Source organism: Lithobates pipiens, unplaced genomic scaffold, assembly GCF_037356315.1.
Source record: "Lithobates pipiens isolate NorthernLeopardFrog02 unplaced genomic scaffold, aLitPip1_a1.2 Scaffold_23, whole genome shotgun sequence".
NCBI lineage: Eukaryota > Metazoa > Chordata > Amphibia > Anura > Ranidae > Lithobates > Lithobates pipiens.
The window spans coordinates 302,824,723-302,842,946 of NW_027507785.1; the positions used below are offsets into that span (position 1 = coordinate 302,824,723).

The 18,224-nt window shown below is 48.4% G+C and overlaps 1 protein-coding gene across 1 annotated transcript in view; it reads right to left on the reverse strand.

Annotated features, from left to right (window-relative positions):
* The window catches only part of ST6GALNAC3 (ST6 N-acetylgalactosaminide alpha-2,6-sialyltransferase 3), a 533,542-nt gene extending 518,207 nt beyond the window's left edge, over positions 1-15,335 (reverse strand). The window contains exon 1 of the mRNA XM_077450428.1: positions 15,183-15,335. Within this exon, the coding sequence (XP_077306554.1) occupies positions 15,183-15,200 (18 nt within the window). The 5' untranslated portion in view covers positions 15,201-15,335. The remainder of the gene's footprint in view (positions 1-15,182) is intronic.
* Positions 15,336-18,224: the final 2,889 nt, after the last annotated feature.

The window sequence follows — 18,224 nt, forward strand, 5'->3', positions numbered from 1 at the left end:
AAATTAAATCCGACGGACGTAGAAAAAGAACATGTTTGAAATCTATCTGACGGACTAAAATCGGGGAAAACCGTTCGTCAGTATGCTGGTCCGACTGACCAAATACGACGCAAGGGAAGCTATTGGCTACTGGCTATTGAACTTCCTTGTTTAATCCTGTTTATGTCATCACATTCAAAACCAACAGACTTAGTCCGTTCGTGTGTGGGCAAGTCTGTTCATTCGGAAAGTCCATCAGAACTCCGCCGAAAGTCCATCAGGAAGACTGTCGGACCTAGTCTGCCGGAAAGTCCATCGTGTGTACGCGCCATTATGGAAGTGACCTTTAGTCGCCGCCATCTTGCTACACCCCGCACTGCTCTACAATAAGGATACACTGAGAAGAGGGAAAGTGGACATCTTGCTACACCCACTGGAGTTTTGCATTTTAAACTTATTTATAACAGTAAAGTGAGTTTCTATAGTGAAATACAGGACTTAGAACTCCGTCTGACTGGTTAGATGTTAAATTTTAAAAGCAGCGAACTTGTGTCAGATCAGCAAACCTGTGAGGTGAGCAGGCTTGCTGCTGCTTTTAAAATTCAACATCTAACCGGTCAGACTGAGTTCTGAGTCCTGTATTTTCACTATAGAAACTCACTTTACTGTTAAAAAGAAGTATAAAATGCACAACTCCAGTGGGTGTAACAAGATGTCCGCCTCCCCCTTCTCAGTGTATGCTTACTGTAGAGAAGTGCGGGGTGTAGCAAAATGATGGCGGCGATGGAAAGTCACCTCTGCTACATATTGCGATGGGTTGGGAATCCAGCGTCGCACATGCGCACTCCAGCGGGTAGCCAAATGTGATGGGTCGCCATATGTGACGAAACACTGGCAACACTGTTGCTTTTGGTCTGTTATACACTAAATCACTAAAACTATTGGGACACCTACCTTTACACACACATGAACTTTAATGACATCCCAGTCTTAGTCTGTAGGGTTCAATATTAGGTTGGCCCACCCTTTGCAGCTATAACAGCTTCAACTCTTCTGGGAAGGCTGTCTACAAGGTTTAGGAGTGTGTCTATGGGAATGTCTGACCATTCCTCTTAGATGCGCATTTGTGAGGTCAGACACTGATGTTGGATAAGAAGGCCTGGCTCACAGTCTCCACTCTAATTCATCCCAAAGGTGTTCTATTGGGTTGAGGTCAGGACAGTCAAGTTCCTCCACCCCAAAAAAGCATGACAGGACCTCTTAAATATGAGATCTGGGGTCAAAAAGACCTCAGGTCTCATATGTACACTAAAATGCAATTTAAAAAAACAAAAAAACGTTGTCATTTGAAAAAAATAAAATGGGTTGTCACTTCTGCCCATAGCTCTTAAAGGGCTTAAGAGCTATGGGCGGAAGTGATGTTTTGATGTCGCTTGCGCCCTGCAATGGTATGGAGACGGGTGGGGGCCATCTTCCCCTCACTCGTCTCCATATCCAGCAAGGACAAGGATCCGATTGCCTCCTCCGGTAAGCAGCGGAGGGCACCGGAGAGCAGTGGGGGGGTGGGGCGCTCTCCCGCCACCAATAAAAGTGATCTCGCGGCGAATCCACCACAGAGACCACTATTATCGGAAACCGGACTGCACGCTGAAGAAGAGGATACAGCTAGCTGCTGCCATAACAAAGATATCCCTCTTCAAAGATAGGACGTATATTGTCGTGCAGCAGCCCGGAAGTGGTTAAAAATGATGTGCTTTGATAAAGATGCATCGATTCAATGGAGGAGATAGACGGTAGAGAGTGCCTGCCTTGTAGAAAACTTCGGCGACCCAGAAAGGCGCTCTAACCATGCAATCATATTGTTTCCCAGGAATACTAGTTTGGGGTCGTCCTGTATTTTGCCACATAAACACTGATCTGGCCGATTCAGAATACTGCCGCCTATAGGCACCTCTATAGGCACCTTTAAGTCTCATAAGGTACAAATTATACAGATAAAGGGAAAAGACGCACAGCTGGAACTATCAGCTCTACAGCCAGAGTTGGAAAGAAAAGGATTACAGGGAAGACCGGAGGGATGTGCAACACATGGAACAATAAAACAAATTCACCGTAAACACTGAAGGACATGTATGCCGGCCATACATGGATCAAAATTCAGCTGGTTCAGCAGGTACTGTGTGTGGGCATCCTAGTTGTACTGCACAACCAGCCTGTCAGGTTTCTCCTGATCGATCTGTGCCGCCGCATATAGCCGGCAGCACTGATCACTGTATTCTGATGGTGGGGAAGGCTCCCTGCCATCAGAATACAACAGCAGAGAGGAAGGATTCTTCCATCCAATTGAAAGCAATAGGAAATGCATCAAAAACGCATTGCAGGTGCAGTTTTGGTGCGCTTTTTTTTAGTCACATCTCTATTTTCACAGGTGCTTGCTGGGAGTCGGACCTCCAGAAAATGCAACTGAAAAATGCAGTAAAAACACATCAAAAACGCAATATGCATTTCTAAAATGTGAAAGGGCCCTAAATCAGAATGTTTGTTTGTTTGTATCATTGGTTATTTGGTGAGGGGGAGCACCTTCGCTGCCATTGTGCTATTTGCTGGGTGTCCAGTGAACTCCCTGTGCCTTCAAAGCGGAGTTCCACCTAAAAGTGGAACTTCCACTTTAAGGCCTCATCCCCGACTCCTGTTTGTGAAACTGAGATTTTTGGGAAGTGGGGGGGAGCAGGCACCCAAATTCGACAGGTACTCGTGTCCCCTTTCAGTCCCGATTGTCTTTGGAAGACGATCGGAAGCAGAAGTTCTCCTTCCCAAAGTCTTCCGGGACATATGACAGGTCCTAGAAGACTTTGTGGACCAATCACAGAGCACAGAGCCGCTCGCGCATGTGCAGTGGGCACCTGGCTGTGAAGCAGCAAGCTGTCATAGGCGGGTGCCCATAGTAGAGGTGCCGGCGCATCTGGGAGAACACAGCGTGGGTGAGTGCACGGCTGTGGGACATTTGAGGGGCTGTTTGTTAAAAATCAGCAGCTACGGTTTGTGTAGCTGCTGACTTTAACCACTTCAGCCCCAGATCATTTTGCTGTCCAAAGACCCGAGCACTTTTTGCGATTCGGCTGTGTGACGCTTTAACTGACAATTGCACGGTCATGTGACATGGCTCCCAAACAAAAGTGACGTCCTTTTTTTCCCACAAATAGAGCTTTCTTTTGGTAGTATTTGATCACCCCTGCGTTTTTTTATTTTTTTGCACTATAAACAAAAAAAGAACAACAATTTTGGAAAAAATGCATTATTTTTAACTTTTTGCTATAATAAATATCCCCCAAAAATATATAAAAAAACATTTTTTTTCCTCAGTTTAGGCCGATATGTATTCTTCTACATATTTTTGGTAAAAAAAAATCACAATAAGCGTATATTGATTAGTTTGCAGAAAAGTTATAGTGTCTACAAAATAGGGCATAGTTTTATGGAATTTTTATTAATATTTTTTTTTTTTTACTAGTAATAGCGGCGATCCGCGATTTTTTTTATCATGACTGCGACATTATGGCGGACACATCGGACACATTTTTAGCGCTATTTTGGGACCATTCACATTTATACAGCGATCGGTGTGATTAAAAATGCACGGATTACTGTGTAAATGTAACTGGCAGTGGAGGGGTTAACCAGGAGGGGGCGCTGCAGGGGTTAAGTGTGTCCTAGGGAGTGATTCTAACTGTGGGGGGGGGGAGGGGCTGTGTGTGGCACATCACTGATCACCGCTGCCAATTACAGGGAGCTGTGATCGTTGTCAGTATCATTAGGCAGAACGGGGAGGTGCTTGTTTACATCAGCATTTCCCCATCCTTCCTCTCTGTGAGACGATCGCGGGTATCCCCGCGGTCGGACTCACGGAGCTTGCGGAGGGCACCACTGCTACCCAAGCCTCGCAAGATTTGATTTTGTGCAGCGGAGCCAAACTGCTGCAGTAAAACTGCGGCGGCTGGTCAGCAAGCTGTTAAATAAACAAACAAATGACTAGAACTCCGTTTTAAATACTTCAGCCCCAGATGGATTTACCCCCTTAACGACCAGGCCATTTTTTGCGATACGGCACTGGGTCGCTTTAACAACTGCGTGGTCGTGCGACATGGCTCCCAAACAAAATTGACGTCCTTTTTATCCCACAAATAGAGCTTTATTTTGGTGGTATTTTATCACCTCTGCAGTTTTAATTTTTTGCGCTATAAACAAATAAAGAGCGACAATTTTGAAAAAATATATATATTTTTTACTCTTTGCTATAATAATTATCCCCCCAAAAAAAAATGCCTTCATCAGTTTAGACCAGAATATATTCTTCTACATATTTTAGAAAAAAAAAGAATCACAATAAGCGTATATTGATTGGTTTGCGCATAAGTTATAGCGTCTACAAAATAGGGGATAGTTTATGGCATTTTCGTTTTCCTTAATTTCCCTCCTTCTCCCCTCCCCTCCCCACCACCCCCCTCCTCTTTAATTTGTATCAATTTGTTTTTTCCCTTCCTCTGAAGAAATAAAACAGTTCCATGGTGACCACGTTTTAAATACATTTTTATTATAATTTAATTTTTATTTTTATTTTTTTTTTGCAATTGAATGTTTAGCAATTTTTAGTGGGACTGCGACACTGTGGCGGACAGATCGGACACCTTTGACACTTTTTGGGGATCAGTGACAATATTATAGTGATCAGAGCTAAAAATAGCCACCGATTACTGTACAAATGTCACTGGCCGGGAAGAGGTTAAGTGTTCCCTAGGGCATACCTCCCAACATTTTGAGATGGGAATGAGGGACACCTACCGCCGCCGGCAAACATATGTAAGCATAGGACACGCCCCCTGCCACACCCCCTTAAAGGAGAATTATCCCCCCAAAAAAAGGTTAATTAAAACCACAGGGGCTTTCTTGTTACCACTACTATTCCTTTATATTGGCTTTTAAAATTTACAAATGCAGCAATTTAGAAATCAGATGAAAGGTTTAGCGCTGGGAAATACTTTTTGAAAGATACAAAGTGCATTTTATATACAACTATAGAGATCAGACCAAAAGGAGGGACAAATGAGGAGGAAAGAGGGACAGAGGGACATTGCTCCAAATCAGGGACAGTCCTTCGAATTCAGGGACAGTTGGGAGCTATGCACTCAGTGACATCATCACCGGGTCTCTGTGCTCCTTTGCGGGCAGATCATGGCTGGTGGGAGGGGCCCAGCAGGGGGCTGTACAGAGCTTTCTGAAAACATCCCAGCACCCGGCCTCAGTACTCCCACGAGCGGCCGCATTTTGAAGCGTGACATGTTGGGTATCAATTTAGTCGGCGTAACATTATTTTTCACAATATAGAAAACAATTGGGCTAACTTTATTGTTGTCTTATTCTTTAATTCAAAAAAGTGCAGTTTTTCTAAAAAATATTGCGCTTGTAAGCCCGCTGAGCAAATACGATGTGATATAAAGTATTGCAACAACTGCCATTTTATTCTCTAGGGTGTTTTAAAATATATATATATATACATATATATATATATATTTATATATAAACAACAAATCTCAAAAAGAGGCTTGGTCCTTAAGTGGTTAAACGGTGGGTTTTGGCTGTGTCTAAGGGCGGGTTAAAACCCCGCCCTTCAACACACCCACAACCCGACCCCGCAAATAGCAAGGCAGAATCTGACAGTTTCACTCTCTCTGCGCTTAGCCGACCGTCCGACGATCCGCGCATGCGCTGTGTTGACGTCACGCCAGCTGATCAACATATTAGCTGGAGTGACATTGCGTACTGCGCAGACCCATCGGAGGCATTTTTTTCAACGGAGGGCATTTCTCGATAGAACCCCCGGCCATCCTATGTAACCCCCACATGTGATGATGAGCCTCTTTGATTGAAATAACTGAAATCCAATGAATGAAAGGGGCGGGCCAGGCACAGTCAAGCTGGGGAGGAAAAGGCAAGAATATTATTAAAGGGGTTGTAAACCCTTGTGTTTTTTCACCTTAATGCGTCCTATGCGTCATTTGCATCCACAGACACGAATGCCGAACTCGGCCCCACTCCCTGGCGCCTGCATCATTGGATTTGATTGACAGCAGCGGGAGCCAATGGCTGCACTGCTATCAATCTATCCAATCAAGAGCTGGGACCCCATGGTCTCTCGTGGCTGACAAGGTAAGTGCTCTCCGATTGGGATGACCGGCGCTCTTTTGCTTTACAACTCAGTTTCCAGTGTCAAATAAATAGAAAGATCCCCTAACAAGGAGATCACAGTACCCCTCGGTACAGCGGGACTTTTAAGGCAGACCAGAATATAGGTAAAAAATATATTACAAATGTATTCACAAAAATAATACACAAAATTATTTTACAAAAAAGTATAAAAATCCATACATATCTCAATGCGTGGAATCATACATATGAATATATAATCTACACAACATCAAAGACTTCCTATATGATTTTATAATATGAACTCCAAAACGCCTGACATGTTTCAGGAAAACATCCCCTTCTTCAGAGGCATATCTAATGAGAACAAATAGCTCTAATCTGAAAAGGAATCAAAACAAGAAACATTTCTTTAATATATTTTTTACCTATATTCTGGTCTGCCTTAACCACTTAAGCCCTGGACCATTTTCCAGCTAAAGGACCAAGTCCCTTTTTGCGATTTGGCACTGCGTCGCTTTAACTGACAATTGCGCGGTCGTGCGACGTGGCTCCAAAACAAAATTGACGTCCTTTTTTTCCCACAAATAGAGCTTTCTTTTGGTGGTATTTGATCACCTCTGCAGCTTTTATTTTTTGCGATATAAACAAAAAAAGAGTGTCAATTTTGAAAAAAATGCATTTTTTACATTTTCCTATAATAAATATCCCCCAAAAATATCTAAAAAAACTTTTTTTTTCCCTCAGTTTAGGCCGATACGTATTCTTCTACATATTTTTAGTAAAAAAATCGCAATAAGCGATTATTGATTGGTTTGCGCAAAAGTTATAACGTCTACAAAATAGGGGATAGTTTTATGGCATTTTAACCACTTTCAGACCGGACCATTTTGCTGGTAAATGACCAGAGGTCTTTTTACACTTTGGCACTGCGCTGCTTTAACTGGTAATTGCGCGGTCATGCAATGTTGTACCCAAACAAAATTTGCGTCCTTTTCTTCCCACAAATAGAGCTTTCTTTTGATGGTATTTGATTGCCTCTGCGATTTTTATTTTTTGCGATATAAACGTAAAAAGACCGCAAATTTTGAAAAAAAATGATATTTTCTACTTTTTGTTATTAGAAAAATCCAATAAACTCAATTTTAGTCATACATTTAGGCCAAAATGTATTCAGCCACATGTCTTTGGTAAAAAAAAAGTCAATAATTGTATATTTATTGGTTTGCGCAAAAGTTGTCACATCTACAAACTAAGGTACGTTTTCTGGAATTTACGCAGCTTTTAGTTTACGACTGCCTATCTCATTTCTTGAGGTGCTAAAATGACAGGGCAGTACAAAACCCCCCCAAATGACCCCATTTTGGAAAGTAGACCCCCTAAGGAAATTGATAAGAGGCATGTTGAGCCCATTGAATATTTTATTTTTTTGCCTCAAGCGATTGAATAATGACAAAAAAAAAATTTTTTTTTTTTTTTTACACAAAGTTGTCACTAAATGATATATTGCTCACACATGCTATGGGCGTATGTGAAATGACACCCCAAAATAAATTCTGCTGCTTCTCCTGAGTACGGGGATACCACATATGTGGGACTTTTTGGGAGCCTAGCCGCGTACAGGGCCCCGAAAACCAAGCACCGCCTTCAGGCTTTCTAAGGGCGTAAATTTTTGATTTCACGCCTCACTACCTATTACAGTTTTGAAGGCCATAAAATGCCAAGATGGCACAAAACCCCCACAAATGACCCCATTTTAGAAAGTAGACACCCCAAGCTATTTGCTGAGAGGCATGTTGAGTCCATGGAATATTTTATATTTTGCCACAAGTTGCGGGAAAATTACAAACTTTTTTTTTTTTTTTTTTTTTTTCACAAAGTTGTCACTAAATGATATATTGCTCATGCATGCCATGGGCATATGTGAAATGACACCCCAAAATAAATTCTGCTGCTTCTCCTGAGTACGGGGATACCACATATGTGGGACTTTTTGGGAGCCTAGCCGCGTACGGGGCCCCGAAAACCAAGCACCGCCTTCAGGCTTTCTAAGGGCGTAATTTTTTGAGTTCACTTCTCACTACCTATTACAGTTTTGAAGGCCATAAAATGCCAAGATGGCACAAAACCCCCACAAATGACCCCATTTTAGAAAGTAGACACCCCAAGCTATTTGCTGAGAGGCATGTTGAGTCCATGGAATATTTTATATTTTGCCACAAGTTGCGGGAAAATTACAAACTTTTTTTTTTTTTCACAAAGTTGTCACTAAATGATATATTGCTCACGCATGCCATGGGCATATGTGAAATGACACCCCAAAATAAATTCTGCTGCTTCTCCTGAGTACGGGGATACCACATATGTGGGACTTTTTGGGAGCCTAGCCGCGTACGGGGCCCCAAAAACCAAGCACCGCCTTCAGGCTTTCTAAGGGCGTTACAGTTTTGAAGGCCATAAAATGCCAAGATGGCACAAACCCCCCCCCCCCCAAATGACCCCATTTTAGAAAGTAGACACCCCTAAATTTAGGGGTACACTAGTGAGACTAGGTAATAAATGGCGGGTGCCCTGAAACTATAAAAAAATAACTAACCAACCAGCGTCACCTGTAACAGTTATATGGTGATCACTGGTGAAAGGGTTAACTAGGGGGCAATCAGGGGGCTTTATGCGGTAGTATATGGGGGTCCCTGGCGCTATAAAAAGCTGCGGCGAACCTAAATACCTACCTGCCTAACTAGCGTCACCTGTGACACTAATACAGCGATCAGAAAAACGATCGCTTATTAGGCTGGGTTCACACTGGAGCGATGCGGGAACGCCACGAATGCGCGGCGGGTTCCCGCATCGCATGCCTCCCGGCGGCAGTTCACACTGCCCTATGCGAACTGCTGGGAGTGTCAGTGAAATGTTAATGACACCCCCAGATCAGTTCGCATATCGCAGTGCGATCTGCAAACTTGGATCGCATGGTGTGAACACCCATGCGATCCGATTCTGCTGCGGACCAAAAAAAGGGTCCCGTGCGAGTTTGCGGCGGGTGCGGCGGGTGCGACACGAATTCAGCCATACTATCTGTATAGCTGAACTCGAATCGCACAGAGATCGGATGTGATTTGCACTGCAGTGCGGTGCGAATCACATCCGTTCTCATAAACCGCTGCAATGTGAACCCAGCCTTAGTGACACTGGCGACGGGGGGTGATCACGGGGTTAAACCTTTATTGGGGGGGTTAGGGGGGTACCTTAGAACTAAAGGGGGCTAACCCTAACTGCCCTAACAGTTATTAGTCACAAATGACACCTGCCGGGTGATCAGGGGGTTAAACCTTTATTAGGTAATAAATGGCGGGTGCCCTGAAACTATAAAAAAATAACTAACCAACCAGCGTCACCTGTAACAGTTATATGGTGATCACTGGTGAAAGGGTTAACTAGGGGGCAATCAGGGGGCTTTATGCGGTAGTATATGGGGGTCCCTAGCGCTATAAAAAGCTGCGGCGAACCTAAATACCTACCTGCCTAACTAGCGTCACCTGTGACACTAATACGGCGATCAGAAAAATGATCGCTTATTAGGCTGGGTTCACACTGGAGCGATGCGGGAACGCCGCGAATCCGCGGCGGGTTCCCGCATCGCATGCCTCCAGGCGGCAGTTCACACTGCCCTATGCGAACTGCTGGGAGTGTCAGTGAAATGTTACTGACACCCCCAGATCAGTTCGCATATCGCAGTGCGATCTGCAAACTCGGATCGCATGGTGTGAACACCCATGCGATCCGATTCTGCTGCGGGCCAAAAAAAGGGTCCCGTGCGAATTTGCGGCGGGTGCGGCGGGTGTGGCGGGTGCGGCGAATGGCTGAACTCGAATCGCACAGAGATCGGATGTGATTTGCACTGCAGTGCGGTGCGAATCACATTCGTTCTCATAAACCGCTGCAATGTGAACCCAGCCTTAGTGACACTGGCGACGGGGGGTGATCACGGGGTTAAACCTTTATTGGGGGGGTTAGGGGGGTACATTAGAACTAAAGGGGGCTAACCCTAACTGCCCTAACAGTTATTACAGTCACAAATGACACCAATGCAAAAAAAAAAAAAAAAAAAAAAAAAATGACATTGGTGTCACTGTGACTGGGGGGGCAGGGGTAATTGGGGGGGTGATCGGGGGGTAAAGGGGGGGTGTGAGTGTGCCTGGCATGTTCTACTGTGTGTGGGATGTGTTGGTGCAACTCACTGATCCGCTCTCCTCCGTGTCGGAACGAAAAATACCGACACGGAGGAGAGAATACATCACTTCCTCTCCTGTGTTTACATTACAGGAGAGGAAGTGATGTCACCGAGGATTTCCATTCGTCGGGAGCGATCGCGAGGGGGTGGCCATGAATGAATGGCCGTCCCCTCGTCCGGGATCGCTCCCGAACGAAAACCGACCGCCGCAGGCACCGGGCGGGGGCCCGATCGGGCCCCCGACCCGCGGGAGGCAAATCACGTACATGTACGTGCTTATGCCTGCCCGTGCCATTCTGCCGACGTACATCGGCGTGAGGCGGTCGGCAAGTGGTTAATTAATAATTTTTTTTTTACTAGTAATGGCGGCGATCAGCGATTTTTATTGTGACTGCAACATTATGGCGGACACATCGGACAATTTTGACACATTTTTGGGACCCTTGGCATTAATACAGCAATCAGTGCAATTAAAAATGCACTGATTACTGTAAAAATGTCATTGGCAGTGAAGGGTTTAACCACTAGGGGGCAGTGTAGGGGTTAAGTGTGTGTGTTTTTTTAACTGTAGAGGGCGTGGCTTGGCGTGTGACGTCACTGATCTTCTTTCCCTATAACAGGGAACAGACGATCAGTGACAGCCTCAGTAAGAAGGACGAGGAGAGGTTTGCTTACACAGACCTCTCCTCATTCTTCAGCTCTGTGACACGATCGCGGGACACCGGCAGCGATCGGGTCTGCGGGTCCCGCGGCCATGGTCACGGAGATCAGGACCGCGCTCACGACCCACGGCTGGGCACTTAAAGGGCAACGTACAGGTACGTGCTTGTGCCCAGCCGTGCCATTCTGCCGACGTACATCGGCGTGAGGCGGTCCTTAATCGGTTAAAAGTGCCGCTGTACCGGGGGGTACTGTGATCTCCTTATCAAGGGATCTTTCTATTTATACTCTGGGATGTTGGCGGCAATGACATTGGAAAGCTTGATGATTTCCTTTATGGTTCATCTCTTACGCAGTTTCCAGTGTCAGGTTTTCTATTTGAACACATTGGAGATGATTCACATTTACTGGAGGAAAAGTTCATGTTATTACAATGATATATTCATTATACAGACTTTACTTTATTACCTTCCCTGTGACTCGCCCGTCACTCCCTCCAACCTAACATCACCCGTCACTCCCTCCCACCTAACATCACCCGTCACTCCCTCCAACCTAACATCACCCATCACTCCCTCCAACCTAACATCACCCATCACTCCCTCCAACCTAACATCACCCATCACTCCCTCCAACCTAACATCACCCATCACTCCCTCCAACCTAACATCACACGTCCTACTGAGATCACCGCAGGGGGGAACTCTCACTATATTTGTAGGAACTCACATCTCACCTCAACCTCGGTGTCCCCAACTGTCACTTGGACTAGGCATGGTGTCACTCAGATCTCACTCACTGATCTGTCCCTGCACTCGCACTCAGCTGTCACTCCAATCTCACTCTCAGCTGTTACTCAGACCTCATCCTCAGTTTTCACTGCGATCTCACTCTCAACTATCACTTCAATCTCACCCTAAACTGTCACTCCGATCTCACTCTCAACTGTCACTCCAATCTCACCCTAAGCGATCTCACACTCAACTGTCACTCTGATCTCACACTCAACTCTCACTCCGGCTTCACACTCAACTGTCACTGCGATCTCACACTCAGCGGTCACTCTGATCTCACACTCAGCGGTCACTCTGATCTCACACTCAGCGGTCACTCTGATCTCATACTCAGCGGTCACTCTGATCTCATACTCAGCGGTCACTCTGATCTCACACTCAGCGGTCACTCTGATCTCACACTCAGCGGTCACTCTGATCTCATACTCAGCGGTCACTCCGGCTTCACACTCAACTGTCACTGCGATCTCACACTCAGCGGTCACTCTGATCTCACACTCAGCGGTCACTCTGATCTCACACTCAGCGGTCACTCTGATCTCACACTCAGCGGTCACTCTGATCTCATACTCAGCGGTCACTCTGATCTCACACTCAGCGGTCACTCTGATCTCACACTCAGCGGTCACTCTGATCTCACACTCAGCGGTCACTCTGATCTCACACTCAGCGGTCACTCTGATCTCATACTCAGCGGTCACTCCGGCTTCACACTCAACTGTCACTGCGATCTCACACTCAGCGGTCACTCTGATCTCACACTCAGCGGTCACTCTGATCTCACACTCAGCGGTCACTCCGATTTCACACTCAGCTGTCACTCTGATCTCACACTCAACTGTCACTCTGATCTCACACTCAGAAGTCACTCTGATCTCACATTCAACTGTTACTCTGATCTCACACTCAACTGTCACTCTGATCTCACACTCAGAAGTCACTCTGATCTCACATTCAACTGTCACTCTGATCTCACACTCAGCGGTCACTCTGATCTCACACTCAGCGGTCACTCTGATCTCATACTCAGCGGTCACTCCGGCTTCACACTCAGCTGTCACTCCGATCTCACACTCAGCTGTCACTCCGATCTCACACTCAGCTGTCACTCCGATCTCACACTCAGCTGTCACTCCGATCTCACACTCAGCTGTCACTCCGATCTCACACTCAGCTGTCACTCTGATCTCACAACCTCACATGGCTTTCATACCTGTTCCATATATCTGTCTGTCCAAAGCTGATTCTACACCTGTAATCCCTCTCCATCCAGACATTCGGTATCAGATAAGGAATGTGTGATGTGATATGAAAAACTTCCTGGAGAAGATACATTGTATCGTCATTCCTTTTATTGGAACTCTGGGAATTGTTTGTATGGCACACCAGGTCCAGCTTGTCACAATGTACTTATGTATAGTATACTAGATCTCATACCTCATAGGCCGCGCTGGAAGCTGACAATCGCTGTAGTATTCAGCGCTGCTGCAGTGATTGCTGTGACCTCCGGGGTCCCGAGCCAAGCGGGTTCCCCTCCGCATACTGACCACAGGGGGTCGCTCTCTTGGCACTGTCACCATTCATAGAACACCTTTGGGGTTTTTTAAGAATACAAGGCATTCTGTAACTGGACGAGGTGGAGAGAAGGGGTAGTGACTTAATGATCTCCGTTCTGTCCAATCAGAGAACACCTTGGGGGTTATTTCCGAAAGGCAAATCCACTTGGAAGTACAGTTGCTCTAAATCTAAGGGGTAGATCTGAAATGAGGGGAAGCTCTGCTGATTTTATCATCCAATCATGTACAAGCTAAAATGCTTTTTTTTATTTTCCTTGCATGTCCCCCTCGGATCTACAGCGACTTTACTTCCAAGTGCACTTTCAGTGCAAAGTGGATTTGCCTTTAGTAAATAACCCCCATTGCATCCATTGAAAAAAGAAATGCACGATAATTGCTTTCGTAGCGCCATTCACCGCAGTGATTGTCAGCTTCCCCAGCGCCCCATCAGGTATGGATCCAATGGAGGATTGCCGTACTGCATGCACGTGTTTTAGTAAATCTGGCATTTCCTATTCTGGTGCCTTTTTTGTCCTGTAAAGAAATCAATAGGAATGCATTTAATCAGAATCCGTCACTTTGCCCATTAAGGGGCCCCCCAGAACCCCCAACCATCCACCAACCCCCCAATGACACCTTACTAGGGACTGCTGGAGTCATAGCTCTGTGTTATCTCCATGTCATATCTCACCTCCCAATTCATGTATGGGCGACTTCACTCAGATCTCACCTAAATATTGGTGTCCAAAACTGTCACTCTACGACTAGGCATGGTGTCACTCAGCTTAAACTACGATTCTCGCACTCAACTGTCACTCAGACCTCACACTCAGCTGTCACTATGATCTCACACCCACCTCTCACTATGATCTCACACCCAGCTGTCACTATGATCTCACACCCAGCTCTCACTATGATCTCACACCCAGCTCTCACTATGATCTCACACCCAGCTCTCACTATGATCTCACACCCAGCTGTCACTATGATCTCACACCCAGCTCTCACTATGATCTCACACCCAGCTGTCACTCTGATCTCACACCCAGCTCTCACTGTGATCTCACACCCAGCTCTCACTATGATCTCACACCCAGCTGTCACTATGATCCCACACCCACCTCTCACTATGATCTCACACTCAGCTTTCACTATGATCTCACACCCAGCTCTCACTATGATCTCACACTCAGATGTCACTATGATCGCCCACCCAGCTCTCACTATGATCTCACACCCAGCTCTCACTATGATCTCACACTCAGCTCTCACTATGATCTCACACCCAGCTGTCATATTATCTCACACATAGCTCTCACTATGATCTCACACCCAGCTCTCACTATGATCTCACACTCAGATGTCACTATGATCTCCCACCCAGCTCTCACTATGATCTCCCACCCAGCTCTCACTATGATCTCACACCCAGCTCTCACTATGATCTCACACCCAGCTCTCACTATGATCTCACACCCAGCTCTCACTATGATCTCACACTCAGCTCTCACTCAGCTTTCATTTTCAGTTGCCACTCCAATCTCACACTGGGCTGTCACTTTGATCTCAAACTCAACTGTCAATCAGATCTCAGTTGTCACTCCTATCTCATGCTCAACTGTCACTTCGCTTTTGCTCAGCTTTCATTCTCCGTTGTCACTCCGATCTCTCAGTCAACTGTCACTCAGCTTCCATTCTCTCACACTGATTGGCGGATGTTCTCTGTCAGTATTTGTAGATCGGCCGATGCTCTCTTACCTTCAGGATCCCGGCCATGTCCCCGCCGATCCTCCTCGGTCCAGCCGCACAGCAGATCCTCCACTCACACTGCGGCCATCCGAGTAGCAGAGGCCGCCTCACCCCCCTCCCTCCCCGGCCAGCCAGCCAGACACCTCCCCGGTCACATGGGGCTCCGGCTGGGGGGTCTCAGCATCTTCTCCGCCCGAACCGCCGCCAGCCCATCCCCCCCCATGTAACCCCCAGACCCCCTCAGTACGGCGAGGAGGCGGAGCGCCGACAATACAGCACCGATCCTGACCGTCCTCCCCTCCCTCGGTACCGCGACCGTCCTCCCCTCCCCCGGTACCGCGACCGACCACCGCTATACCGGAGCCTGACCGTCCTACCCTCCTCCTCCACTCCTGTACACCCCGCTGTACCGGAGCCCGCCCGCCCTTCACCCCGGTACCGACTATATACGCCTCTATACCAGAGATATATACCTCCCTGCCCGGTACAGAGACTGCTCTCCTGGATACTGAAGATTTTTACCGGAGACCTCCCGTCCTACACCCCGTATACACCGGAAACCTCCCGTCCTACACCCCGTATACACCGGAGACCTCCCGTCCTACACCCCGTATACACCGGAGACCTCCCGTCCTACACCTACTATACACCGGAGACCTCCCATCCTACACCCCGTATACACCGGAGACCTCCCGTCCTACACCTACTATACACCGGAGACCTCCCGTCCTACACCCCGTATACACCGGAAACCTCCCGTCCTACACCCCGTATACACCGGAGACCTCCCGTCCTACACCCCGTATACACCGGAGACCTCCCGTCCTACACCCCGTATACACCGGAGACCTCCCGTCCTACACCTCGTATACACCGGAGACCTCCCGTCCTACACCTACTATACACCGGAGACCTCCCGTCCTACACCCCGTATACACCGGAGACCTCCCGTCCTACACCCACTATACACCGGAGACCTCCCGTCCTACACCCCGTATACACCAGAGACCTCCCGTCCTACACCCCGTATACACCGGAGACCTCCCGTCCTACACCCCGTATACACCGGAGACCTCCCATCCTACACCCCGTATACACCGGAGACCTCCCGTCCTACACCTACTATACACCGGAGACCTCCCGTCCTACACCCCGTATACACCGGAGACCTCCCGTTCTACACCCACTATACACCGGAGACCTCCCGTCCTACACCCCGTATACACCAGAGACCTCCCGTCCTACACCCCGTATACACCGGAGACCTCCCGTCCTACACCCCGTATACACCGGAGACCTCCCGTCCTACACCCCGTATACACCGGAGACCTCCCGTCCTACACCCCGGAGACCTCCCGTCCTACACCCACTATACACCGGAGACCTCCCGTCCTACAGCCTGTATACACCGGAGACCTCCCGTCCTACACCCCGTATACACCAGAGACCTCCCGTCCTACACCCCGTATACACCAGAGACCTCCCGTCCTACACCCCGTATACACCAGAGACCTCCCGTCCTACACCCCGGAGACCTCCCGTCCTACACCCCGTATACACCGGAGACCTCCCTTCCTACACCCCGGAGACCTCCCGTCCTACACCCACTATACACCGGAGACCTCCCGTCCTACACCCTGTATACACCGAAGACCTCCCGTCCTACACCCCGTATACACCGGAGACCTCCCGTCCTACACCCCGTATACACCAGAGACCTCCCGTCCTACACCCCGTATACACCAGAGACCTCCCGTCCTACACCCCGTATACACCAGAGACCTCCCGTCCTACACCCCGTATACACCGGAGACCTCCCGTCCTACACCCCGTATACACCAGAGACCTCCCGTCCTACACCCCGTATACACCGAAGACCTCCCGTCCTACACCCCGTATACACCGGAGACCTCCCGTCCTACACCCCGTATACACCAGAGACCTCCCGTCCTACACCCCGTATACACCAGAGACCTCCCGTCCTACACCCCGTATACACCAGAGACCTCCCTTCCTACACCCCGGAGACCTCCCGTCCTACACCCCGTATACACCGGAGACCTCCCTTCCTACACCCCGGAGACCTCCCGTCCTACACCCCGTATACACCGGAGACCTCCCGTCCTACACCCCGCGTACACCGGACACCTCCCGTCCTACACCCCGTATACATCGGAGACCTCCCATCCTACACCCCGTATACACCGGAGACCTCCTGTCCTACACCCTGTATACACCGGAGACCTCCCATCCTACACACGGTATACACCGGAGTCCTCCAGTCCTACACCCCGTATACACCGGAGACCTCCCGTCCTACAACCCATATACACCGGAGACCTCCCGTCCTACACCCCGTATACACCGGAGCCCTCCCGTCCTACACCCCGTATACGCCGGAGCCCTCCCGTCCTACACCCCGTATACGCGGGAGACCTCCCGTCCTACACCCCATATACACCGGAGACCTCCCGTCCTACACCCCGTATACACCGGAGACCTCCCGTCATACACCCCGTATACACCGGAGACCTCCCGTCCTACACCTACTATACACCGGAGACCTCCCGTCCTACACCCTGTATACACCGGAGACCTCCCGTCCTACACCCCGTATACACCGGAGGCCTCCCGTCCTACACCTACTATACACCGGAGACCTCCCATCCTACACCCCGTATACACCGGAGACCTCCCGTCCTACACCTACTATACACCGGAGACCTCCCGTCCTACACCCCGTATACACCGGAGACCTCCCGTCCTACACCCACTATACACCGGAGACCTCCCGTCCTACACCCCGTATACACCAGAGACCTCCCGTCCTACACCCCGTATACACCGGAGACCTCCTGTCCTACACCCCGTATACACCGGAGACCTCCCGTCCTACACCCCGTATACACCGGAGACCTCCCGTCCTACACCCCGGAGACCTCCCGTTCTACACCCACTATACACCGGAGACCTCCCGTCCTACACCCTGTATACACCGGAGACCTCCCGTCCTACACCCCGTATACACCGGAGACCTCCAGTCCTACACCC